General features: G+C 48.1%; 1 protein-coding gene across 2 annotated transcripts in view; it reads right to left on the bottom strand.

Moving 5' to 3' along the window:
• Positions 1-800: 800 nt before the first annotated feature.
• The window catches only part of LOC143711747 (uncharacterized), a 17,477-nt gene continuing 5,738 nt past the window's right edge, over positions 801-12,539 (bottom strand). For both annotated transcript variants that reach the window (XM_077203669.1, XM_077203670.1), the window contains 5 exons: positions 12,239-12,364; positions 10,214-10,336; positions 2,421-2,546; positions 1,450-1,593; positions 801-1,321 (listed from right to left, as the gene is read on the bottom strand). In XM_077203669.1, coding sequence (XP_077059784.1) covers positions 1,164-1,321; positions 1,450-1,593; positions 2,421-2,546; positions 10,214-10,336; positions 12,239-12,364 — 677 coding nt within the window. In that variant the 3' untranslated portion in view covers positions 801-1,163. The remainder of the gene's footprint in view (positions 1,322-1,449; positions 1,594-2,420; positions 2,547-10,213; positions 10,337-12,238; positions 12,365-12,539) is intronic.

Below are 12,539 nucleotides of genomic sequence, written 5' to 3'. Positions count from 1 at the left end.
CGCTACCGGTAATTGATGATTTTTTCAGCTCTCTTTCCAAGATGCAAAAATTCTGATTGTTGTGTAGCCTAATCAGTTTTGCTACCTAATGTTTACTCATTGAACGTTTTGAGAAATGTGTCCTTGTTTTGAGAACGAATGGTTCGGGAAATTGGACTGAATGTGTAAGCAATCGAGAAAAACTGCAATACAATTAGATTCTTTCCTAAATCTGCTTAAGGTTCGAGATGGTTCTCACTGCGGAACATGAAATCCACGGGGAGGAGTCGGATCCAGATCCAACTCCTCCCACCTTACATACACCTAAACCTAGCCAACTCCGCCCCCTGATCCCTAAACACACCCCTAATCCCTAAACCCAACCCTAATCCTACCCATCTCCACCCCTTGGATCTTGATCCGACTCCTCCCCGTGGATCTCATGTACTGCATTGAGGTGTTACTGTAAGGTTCTGTGATCGGGATCTTTCTTATTGATTTCATTCGTCTGATGGCAAAAAAGGTCTGTCCATGAAAGTGGACACATACGGACGCGATTAGATTTATCAGAGGAATTCTGAGTTAGCCGAGAATCAGCAGTAATTTTCAGATTCACGAACAAATGAAAAAACAATTAGTAAATGAACTGGGTTGTGCTGTTTTGACTCTCAAAGAAACGGTTCATAAGAGTCATTTTGATAATGAACCTGGCGCGGCGCGCTATATGTGCGTAAAACCGTCATGCACAGTTTCGTTAAAGACGTTTTTTCTTGAGGTTCCACTGCTGAAAACCAGTACTTGAAATACTGCTTACATTTATATTTTCTTCTGTGATAATTCTGGGGTGGCAAAGCTTTTTCTTAGGGTGGCAGTTGTCATCCCGTGCTACCCCGGTAGATCCGCCCACTATTACTGACTACAACTCAATGACTGAATGGGAAGGGTAGAGGCTGGTAAAGTCAAGATTACCACTTTCTTGTTAAGCAATAACAAAGCTGAACTTTATAAATACCATAAATACAGTTAGACTTTTTTCAAAAACAAACTTATTATTCAGAATATATATTTTCTTATTTTATCATACATGTGGGTGAAGAAATACAAAATATGTTGTATTAAATAGACAAGATAATTAAATACAATACTATGTGCAAAACAAGACAAATAAATGAGATCAGTCCTCTTCAGTGTGAGGAGCTGGTGTGTGTGTCTATTGGCTGGCAGTTTTTTCGGTTGTATGGGGATATTCGGTGTGTTTCTGGACAGGCACATTTGAAGCCACCTCTGTGGTTGATGCAGAGGTGAGAACAGCTGCCGTTCTTCAGCTCACACTCATTGACATCTGACAAATATCAGAAGGAAGAACACTTAACAGCAAGAATTCATCTCTCAATGAAAAACTACAGAGATTTTAGTTGTGTATGCATGCATCAGTCTGTGCTGGCAGGATATGCATGTTTGCGTGCTGACCTTCACACTGGAATCCATTAGGGTGCAGTCTGTATCCACGAGGACAGATACATCTGTAAGTACCTGGCAGATTCACACACTTCCACTCACATGTGTGCAACTGTTTTTGCTGGAGGACCTCGGTTTCCTCACACTCATTAATGTCTAAAAACAAACCAGAAAATACCTTTACAATAAAAAAATACACATCTCAATATTCCTCATCTTAGAAATCATCTATGCTGCTCTTGAAGGGGCCATATTATGGATAAAGGTCTTATAGGAATAATTCACTTTAAAATGAAATTACCCCATGATTTTCTCACCCTCAAGCCATAGGTGTATAAGACTTTCTTCTTTCAGACGAATACAATCAGTTTTATATTAATAAATGTCGGCTCTTCCAAGCTTGATAATGGCAGTGGATTGCAACCAACAGATTAAAGCTCAAAAAGTGCATCCATCCATCATAAAGGAACTCTAAACAGCTCTGGGGTGTTAATAAAGGCCTTCTGAAGCAAAACAATGAGTTTGTGTAAGAAAAATATTCAAAATTTATTTTGTAGCCAGATATTCCACTAAGTGAATCCAAAGATATAGTTTCCCAGTGATGTTATTGTTATATTTGTGGTGTAGACTCTGCTTTTGTTTTATATTTAGAATGATTTTTAAAACTATATCTTTATCATTATTGTTATAGCTGTTGTTTTTGGTGTGAATGGGCCTTAAAGGGATAGTTCAGCCAAGATATTTTAGGAATATTGAAAAAAAAGACATTCATACAGGTTTGGAACAACATATGGGTCAGTAAATGATGACATAGTTTTAATTTTTGGGTGAATTATCCCTTTAAGTTTCCTGGTATTAGTCTACATATACAGTAGTTAGCCTGTGAATTACAAATCAGTGTAAATAAGACTTTCCGACCTCTTAAGACATATCTGCTTCTGTCCACCACTGTTAAGATAAATTAAGATAAGTAAAAGTCAGACCTATGCAATGTCTGTTGGTGCTGTCCGGTTGGTACCCTTCGGGACACAAGCACTGGAAACTGCCTGGCGTATTAATGCAACCAAATGCACAGAGAGTCCTACCAACATGCTGGCACTCATCTACATCTGAAGGTAGGAATATTAAAATAAACTATATGAAGACCAGGTTGATGTATATATATATATATATATATATATATATATATATATATACAGTTGGGGAAATAAGTATTTGACCCCATACTGATTTTCAGGTTTGCCCACTTACAAAGAATGCAACGATCTATAATTTTAGTCATATGTACATTCTAACAGTGAAAGACAGAATCCCAAAGAAAATTCCAGAAAATCACATCATATGAATTTATAAAAATTGATAACCATCTGATGAGGAAAAACAAGTATATGACCCCCTACCAAACAGCAAGTATTCTGGCTCCTACAAGCCAGTTAGTCTTTCTTTATCTACATTAAAATACACCTGCCTCACCTCGTTACCTGTATAAAAGACACCTGTCAACACCCAAACAACCAGCATCCAACATCACCACCATGGGCAAGACCAAAGAGCTTTCTACGGACATCAGGGACAAGATTGTTGATCTGCATAAGGCTGGGATGGGCTACAAGAGAATCGGAAAGCAACTGGGAGAGAAAAAAAATCAACTGTCGGTGCAGTTATCAGGAAATGGAAGAAGCACCACACCACCGCCAACCTCCCTCGGTCTGGGCCTCCACACAAGATCTCGCCTCGTGGGGTGTCCCTGATCATGCGAACGGTGAGGAATCATCCCAAAACCACAAGGGGGGAACTGATGAATCAACTGAAGGCAGCTAGGACCACAGTTACAAAAGAAACGGTTGGTAACACACTACGCCGTCATGGATTGAAATCCTGCAGCACACGCAAGGTCCCCCTGCTCAAGAAGAAACATGTACAGGCCCGCATGAAGTTCGCCATTCACCACCTGGATGACTCAGAAGAGGCCTGGAAGAAGGTGATGTGGTCAGATGAGACCAAAATAGAACTTTTTGGCCTCAACTCAACTCGTCGTGTTTGGAGGGCAAAGAACACCGAGTACAACCCAAAGAACACCATCCCCACCGTCAAGCATGGTGGTGGCAACATCATGCTTTGGGGGTGCTTTTCAGCCAAGGGGACGGGACAACTCCATCGTATTGAGGGGAGGATGGACGGGGCCATGTATCGTGGAATTCTGGACCAACATCTCCCTCCCTCAGTGAGAGAGCTGAAGATGGGTCGAGGATTGGTGTTTCAGCACGACAACGACCCTAAGTACACCGCCAAAGCAACAAAAGAGTGGCTGAAGAAGAAGCACATCAAGGTTCTGGAGTGGCCTAGCCAGTCTCCAGACCTGAATCCAATTGAAAATCTTTGGAGGGAGCTTAAAATTCGAGTTGCCAGGCGACAACCTCGGAACCTGAAAGATTTGGAGGCTGTCTGCAGGGAGGAGTGGGCCAACATCCCTGCCGAAATGTGCACAAACCTTGTCACCAACTATAAAAAGCGTTTGACATCTGTGCTGGCCAATAAGGGCTTTTCTACAAAATATTAACATGCTGTTTGTCCAGGGGGTCAAATACTTGTTCCCTTTCGTAGTCACTCCGAGTTACGTCGGATGACGACGAATGGGGGTTTCGCTTAGAACACCTATCGACTTCGAGTATTACAAAACGAGCCAATGGCGATGAAATGCCATGGGTCTGCGGAATTTGCATAGCGTATCTCCGCCCCACCGCGTGGGTATAAAGGAGGACGCCGGCAACATGCAGGTATGTTTTCGCTTCGGAGCCAAGAATATTTCTTCACTCCACAATCATCTCTGACTTCGCTCTATGAGACGAGCTTCTCTCTCCGGTGTTGGTGTGACGGCGATCTGCAGCGAGCTCACAGTGCCTGCTGATCTGTGCAGTGATCTGCCAGTGTGTGTGTGTCTCCCTGTGCGCTTCAACATCGCGGAGTTCTTTTCTCCTCTCATAAAAGAGCTCGCACGCGGCACGTCTTTTTAAAGACGGCTCGCCCGTGCATTTCTGGTTGCAGCGGACTGGTATCGGACTCTGATGGGCACGAGCGCTGTCTAGTGTGTTTGGGCTTTGATCATGCTTGAACAGCGCTCGTGGATGACTCATGTTCTCTCTGGGAACGTGATCATCGCGTCATATATAGGTCGAGACTCGGTGAACTCGCAAGAGTGAGAGTCCCCTCATCCACTACCCGATCTTCGGCTGGTGGACAGGGTGACCTGAGGGTGTTGGTCTGGAACAAGGCGCCGACTCTGTGTCCACGCCCCAGCCCCCCCTCTTTAATGACGGTGCCCGCTAGCGAACTGATGATTCCACGAGTCTACCCACGGGTGGCCCGTGTGTTTTCATTTGAAGCTACAGAGGATGATGCTGTGTCTGTAGCAGCATCACTAGGTGGGCTTGATTCTTCTGGAAATGACGACTCTTCACAGCTGCCACCCCTTGGTGTGCATACGGCTGTGCCTGAGTCTGATCCGGAGATGATGGCCATGCTTTCCCGGGACGATTGGTTTTTGGGTGAGGCCGCCGACGCGTCCACGGCAAACCCCAATATCTTTCCTCCCGGACGTGCATGATGAGTTCACGGGTCCTCTCGTTGGTCTCATCCGCCTTTCCTCCCCTCAGGGGCCGCTGCCCATGGGTACACTGGGGTTCCCCCGGTTGAACGCTCTGTTGCCATGCTACTGTGTCCTCAGAGTGCTTCCCGGCGCAATCCTAAGCACCCGTCCAAGCCTGTAGTTCTTTTCGTCACAGTAATCTGTGGCGAAATCCTATAGTGCCACAGGACAGGCAGCTGCCTCACTGCATCCCATGACCGTTCTGCTGGTCTACCTGACCCAGACGCTCATGGACATGCAGGAGGGCGGGACTGACCCGAGGCTCTTCAGTGAGCTGCGCGCCGCCACTGACCTTGCTCTCCGAGCGACGAAAGTGGCCGTACGCTCTCGGAGTCAGGTGATGTTCACCAGTTTGGGGCTGACCGGTCTGATGTGCAAGATGTCGGGCGGACCCGTCTGCTCGACACCCCATCTCCCAGGTCGGCCTCTTCGGCGGTGCGGTTGAGTGCTTCTGCCCACAGTTCTCAACCGCCCGTGAGCAGATTGAGGTTATTCTGCCCGACGGCCCCGCCGTCCGCTCAGATCCCTCAGTCTGCCCACCGCCGAAGGCTCCCTCCCACGGTTCCAACCCCGCCCGTTCACCCGGGCCTGGCTCTGGAAGACCGTAGGGGGATGCCTCAGCCCTCTCCAGCTCCGCACCCCGCTAAACGCCGGGTTAAGCGGCACTTTTGAGATGGGCTGCTCAGAGATGAGACTCAGTTCTTTCCAGGAGTTGGTAGCAGGGCCACTCCTTTCCCCGGTGGAGGGCTGGGGAAGAATCCTTATTCAGGAAGAACTGACTCTCTCCTCTCTGAGCATACAGAGTTCTCGGACGACACAGAGCGCCGCCCACAAGCCGTGCTCTCCTCTTCCCCCTCTGCCCCAGAGGTGGTTGACACGGCGTGCCGTCCACGGACCGTTTCGCCCCTGTCCCCCTCTGTCGCCAGACCCCTGACAGAGCAGGCCCCCGTGGAACGCTGGTCCTTCCCTGGCCTCCTCTGTCAGGGTGCGGTTATGACCTTGCCCCCACACCGGGCCGCTATGCCGCCCTCGTCTGGGCTGGTCATTTCCGCTTCGCTGCACCACCGGGGGGACGTCTGTGGTTCTTCACTCCGCTGGCACAGTTGGGAGCCTGCACTAGAGCTCCCTATCTGTTCCGCTGGGTCGTGCGAACCATCGGCTCGGCTATGCGATTCAGTTCGCACGGTCTCCTCCCGTCTTCACGGGAGTCCGCTCCACTTTCGTCGGTGGCTATGCCCCTATCATGAGAGCGGAGGTTGCTCCCTACTGGCGAAGGGTGCGATTGAGACTGTCCCTCCAGCCGAGATGAGGTCCGGGTTAACAGTCCCTACCTCATTGTCCCGGAGAAGTCTGGTGGGTTACGGCCAATCCTGGACCTATGCATCTGAACCGCTCCCTTCTCAGGCTGCCGTTCAAGATGCTCCTGGCCAAACGCATTTCTGGATGTGTGCGGCCACAGGATTGGTTTGCAGCGATCGACCTGAAGGACGCCTACTCTTATGTCTCCGTTCTCCTTCGACTCAGACCGTACCTACGTTCTGCTGTCAGGGCGCGCGCATGTCAGTACGCTGTTCTCCCATTCGGGCTAGCCCTGTCTCCTCGCGCCTTCACAAGGTTGTTGAGGCAGCCCTTGTTCCTCCATGGGAGCACGGGGTTCGCATCCTGAACTATCTCGGTGACTGGCTGTCTTAAGCTCACTCCTGAGACCAGGTTTGTGAATACAGGGACCCAGTGCTCCGGCACCTAGCTCGTCTGGGCCTTCGGGTCAACTGGGAAAGGAGTAAACTTTGCCCCGTGCAGGGGAGCTCTTTTCTCGGCATGGACTTGGTCGCCTTCTCCACTCAGCCATTAAACAAGAGTGCGGTCCCACTGAAATTGTTTCAGAGGCTCCTGGGGCATATGGCATCTGCAGCTGCGGCAACGCCGCTCGGATTGCTTCATATGAGACCGCTTCAGCTGTGGCTTCGCGATCGAGTCCCGAGGTGGGCATGGCATCATGGCACGCTCCGAGTTACAGTAACTCCGACCTGTCGTCAGACCTTCACCCCGTGGTGGAACCTCAGTTTCTACGGGCCGGTGTTCCCCTAGAACGAGTTTCCAGGCATGTTGTTGTCTCCACAGATGCCTCTTCCACGGGCTGAGGCGCCATGTGCAACGGACATGCTGCCGCGGGCTCCTGGACAGGACCCCAGCGCCTTCTGCTTGTCAATTGCCTCGAGTTGCTGGCAGTACGCCTTGCCCTGCACCGTTTCCTCACGTTGCTCAGGGGTCAACACGTACTAGTCCGTTCAGACAATACCGCGACTGTAGCGTACATCAACCGTCAGGGTGGTCTACGCTCCCGCCGTATGTCGCAACTCGCACGCCACCTCCTCTTATGGAGTCAGAAGCACCTGAGGTCCCTTCGTGCTATCTACATTCCGGGAGATCGGAACTTTGCAGCCGACGAGCTGTCACGGTTTCGGCCCATCTCCTGCGAATGGAGACTCCATCCCCAGTCGGTTCAGCTGATTTGGGACCAGTTCGGGGACGCACAGATAGATCTGTTTGCCTCTCACGACTCGACCCATTGCGCCCTGTTCTATCCCCTGACTGAGGGCTCTCTCGGCACGGATGCACTGGCGCACAGCTGGCCGCGGGGCCTACGCAAATATGCGTTTCCCCCAGTGAGCCTTCTCGCACAGACCTTGTGCAAGATCAAGGAGGACGAGGAGCAGCTCATTCTGGTTGCGCCGTATTGGCCCACCCGGACCTGGTTCTCCGAACTGGTACTCCTCGCGACAGTACCTCCTTGGCCAATTCCTCTGAGGAAGGATCTCCTTTCTCAGAGACGGGGCACCCTTTGGCACCCTCGACCCGATCTCTGGAGGCTCCACGTGTGGCTCCTGGACGGGACGAGTCAGGTTTGAGTTCCCTGCCACCAGCGGTGGCGGCTACCATCACTTCCGCTAGAGCATCGTCCACGGGACATGTCTATGCGTTGAAGTGGAACCTCTTCGTCAACTGGTGCTCTTCTCGTCGAGAAGACCCCAGGAGATGCTCGATCTCTGTCGTGCTTTCCTTCCTGCAAGATGGGTTGGAGCGAAGGCTGTCTCCCTCCACCCTGAAGGTGTATGTGGCCGCTATCGCCGCATATCACGAAGCAGTTCAAGGTAAGTCTCTGGGGAAGCACGACCTGATCGTCAGGTTCCTGAGAGGAGCGAGGAGACTGAATCCTCCTCGCCCTCCTCTCGTTCCCTCTTGGGACCTCTCAGTGGTCTTAAATGCCCTGCAGAGGGCTCCCTTTGAGCCTCTGCAACCAGTTGAGCTTAAGTTCCTGTCTATGAAGACAGCGCTCCTGGTTGCATTGGCCTCCATCAAGAGGGTAGGGGACCTGCACGCATTCTCCGTTGACGAAGCGTGCCTGGAATTCGGGCCCGGTCACTCTCACGTGATCCTGAGACCCCGGCCTGGATATGTGCCCAAGGTTCCCACCACTCCCCTCCGGGACCAGGTGGTGGACCTGCAAGCGCTGCCCCGGGAGGAGGCAGACCCAGCCTTGGCACTGCTCTGTCCAGTACGCGCTCTCCGCGCTTACGTAGACAGAACGCAGTGTTTCAGGACCTCAGACCAGCTCTTTGTCTGTTATGGTGGGAGACTGAAGGGAAAGGCTCTCTCAAAGCAGAGGTTGTCTCACTGGATAGTGGACGCCATTGCTTTGGCTTACCAACAGCAAGGCCGACCGTGCCCCCTTGGTGTGACAGCCCACTCCACTCGGAGTGTGGCTTCCTCTTGGGCTCTAGCACATGGCGCCTCGCTGGCAGACATTTGTAGAGCTGCAGGCTGGGCGACACCCAACACATTCGCCAGATTCTATAATCTCCGAGTGGAGCCTGTGTCCTCTCGTGCTGGACCCGCTCAGGTGTCTTCGCTTGCTCGCCATTCCACTCCACGGACTGGATACGTGCGATTATTCCTTAGGTGAGCCTTCCTCTTTGAAGCCCTGAGTTCCTCCTGCACTGTTGACGCTGGCGCCAGTGTCTATTGCCTGGGCGTCGGCTAGGTGCCTCCGTGTGCATGGTTCCTCCCTGAGTAACCCCCACATGTGTATTTCCACTGTAAGCCTCCTTGAGCATGTGTCTTTCCCTTGGCAAGCCATCTTGCCCTCCTGGAGTTGAAAGTTGCCACCCCTCGGGCTGGTCACTTCAGTGTTCACCCATATGTAGCCCTCCGGCCATATGTGTATCTTAAGTCCTCCCTACGGGTAGGCATGCTGCGGCATATCTCCTCTGAGATATGCTTCCCAGTGTACCTTGGTATTCCTGTGTTAAGTAGGACTCCTTCGTCTGTGCCAGTATCACGACAAGGGGATCAGACTTTCGCAGGGCACTGGAAGACAGCTGTGAAGGTGGCGTGATTTCACGGGGACCCCCATTCGTCGTCATCCGACGTAACTCGGAGTGACTACGAAAGGGAACGTCTCGGTCACGTATGTAACCCTCGTTCCCTGAGTAGGGAACGGAGACGTTACGTCTCCCTGCCACTTCCGCTGTACCGCTGGGCAGACGCCTGAGTTCAGTCTCGGCTCCTCAGCGAAGACATACCTGCATGTTGCCGGCGTCCTCCTTTATACCCACGCGGTGGGGCGGAGATACGCTATGCAAATTCCGCAGACCCATGGCATTTCATCGCCATTGGCTCGTTTTGTAATACTCGAAGTCGATAGGTGTTCTAAGCGAAACCCCCATTCGTCGTCATCCGACGTAACGTCTCCGTTCCCTACTCAGGGAACGAGGGTTACATACGTAACCGAGACGTTTTTCCTCATCAGATGGTCATCAATTTAAATAAATTCATATGATGTGATTTTCTGGAATTTTCTTTGGGATTCTGTCTTTCACTGTTAGAATGTACATATGATTGAAATTATAGACGGTTGCATTCTTTGTAAGTGGGCAAACCTGCAAAATCAGCAAGGGGTCAAATACTTATTTCCCCAACTGTATATATATGTATATATATGTATATATATATATATATATATATATATATATATATATATATATATATATATATATATATATATATATATATATATATATATATATGCAATGCAATGCAATGCATCACACCAGACACTGATTCACTCACCAGAGCAGGATGTCCTGTCTGGAGAGAGCTGAAACCCTGGACTGCAACTGCACCTGTATGAGCCCAAGGTGTTTTCACAGACCTGCTGGCACCGGTGCAACTCCTCCACACACTCGTCCAGATCTAGAAATACCACAGACAGGCACATGAAAAGACCAGCGCACTTACTTACAAGTACTAGCATGTGCATGAATGAACACATGGACACACACAATGATGAAGAAGAGTGATCTCAAACACATTCCTATATATTTAATATATGGAGATGCATGACCAAGTATACAGATACACACTCACCCAAGCAAACATTACTTGTCATGATGAGCACAAAAGGGATGAAGAAGTCGTACAAGCTATGCAAAGAACAATTATTGGAATTTGGAACACAATTTTTTCAACCTTGTTTACACCTGTATTTAGTCCACTTGTGATCAGATCACAGAGATGGATGTTAATATCAGGTGTAAATGACAGAATAAATGACAAAATGAAAAGGTTTTGGCCTTCAAAACATGCTCACTCTACAAACACTGTACATTTCAGTCTGGGTCATCACTCATTAAAACAAAGGTAAGTGTTTGCGTGCTGCACCGCAAAATCTCTGTCTGCTAAAGCAATGTAAAAAACATGTGTTGTCATAATTGACTCCACATATACTTTTGTGTATGCAAGTAGTGCACTTAGATCCAGTTTGTCTAAATAGAACACAGGCCACCTGTTTAAGCATTTATGAGTGATATTTAGAGTGATATTCCTTAAAATCTAAGACTAGTCCATTAACTGCTAATTTATCTTCACCGACATACCGACAATAACATAAAATGCAGATAAATGTTTACAAAAGATTCATGACCAAGCCCAGACTAAATCCGCAGAACTCTGAAACATATTTGAATCAACTCAGCAGAACATTTTTTGAATCTGTGCCTGATTGTGACTGGCTTAAACTGCTTGTTTATACTGTAAATAAAACTTTATCGGCATCTAGGGCTGTCGCACCGGAGGAACCTTTTCATAGTTCCTAGAACTAATGGCTGAAGTATCTGTTTTTTGGTGCATTCGCACCACAGGAACTGGGAATTATTTGAGTTTTAGGAACTCCTTTGGGGGAACTAAATTAGCTCCTACTTTAGAGTATGGTCTAACCGAGCACTATAGGAACTACCAGTGACGTAAGTTTACGTTGATTGGCCGAACGCAAACAAAACACCAGCCCCTGCCATTTAAAAAAAAAAGCCAAGTACATGAACTAACTTTTTTATATAAATGGAAAACAGTGACAGATGGACCTCTCAACCTTTACGCCTAACCTCTCAACACGACAAGCAAAAACAAACAACGGACCAAGCAAAACATGTTTCTATGAAGAACCTTCAACATCAATGGAACCTTTCTATTGCATAAAACGTTTATTATAGTGGATTGTATTAGATATTATAGTAAAAAGGTTCTTCAGATTATTAAAATGTTCTTTACACTAAGAAAAAATTGTTCTTTTCAGAACCGTTCACTGAAATGGTAAACCCAAATGGTACTTCTTTGGCATGTGAAAACCTCCTTTTAGGAAGCTTATTTTTTTAAGAGTGTATATTGTCTTTTCATCCTTATGTTGGACAACTCTTAAAACACAGATTGAACCTCACACACATGCTGTAGCTTGTCTTTTAGTTCTAATTAACAGCCTAATATGGGTCAAGAATTCAATGCCCTGGGGTGACACCAGAGGATCATGTTGAGTCTTGAAGGCATTCAGGGCTGAATGGACACACCACAGCTGGTTTGCCAACCAAAACCATAAATCTAAGACACAGGTCAAGGATGCGTAAACAAGCTTTTACCCGGTGTCAAGAGCACTTCTTGACAGAAAAAAAGAGAGAAAAAGAGTAAGCCGCCATCCCAAAAGTGGAAAACCTATAATCACTGGAGTCTGGCTGTCGAAAGAATGCCATTCCGTGGTCGTTTTGCAGTGGTAATGATTCCACATTCAATAGATAAGATTAAACGTGCATGTAGTTCCTCTCTCACCTCGACAGGTGCACTGGTCCTCCAGAAGCAGGAACCCTGCTTTACAGAGACACTGGGCCCGATTCTGTTCATTGACATGACAGATCTGAGAGCATCCTCCATTGTTTAGGGAGCACGGAGTTAACTCTGCAATTAAAATAAACATACTACGATGAAATTAAGATCTAACTAGTTTAAAAAAAAAGGATGATCCCAGCCACTGAACAGGGAAAAAGTAAGTTAAAAGTATAAAGTAGCCTATGTTTTTAAATGCTTTTGTAACAGAAAGTGATAGACTTAGTGGTCCCTTTCAAATAATATA

The sequence above is a fragment of the Siphateles boraxobius genome, unplaced genomic scaffold (assembly GCF_051911475.1).
Source record: "Siphateles boraxobius isolate OS27281-9 unplaced genomic scaffold, OSU_SipBor_1 5, whole genome shotgun sequence".
Classification (NCBI taxonomy): domain Eukaryota; kingdom Metazoa; phylum Chordata; class Actinopteri; order Cypriniformes; family Leuciscidae; genus Siphateles; species Siphateles boraxobius.
This window is presented reverse-complemented; position numbering and strand designations above follow the sequence as displayed.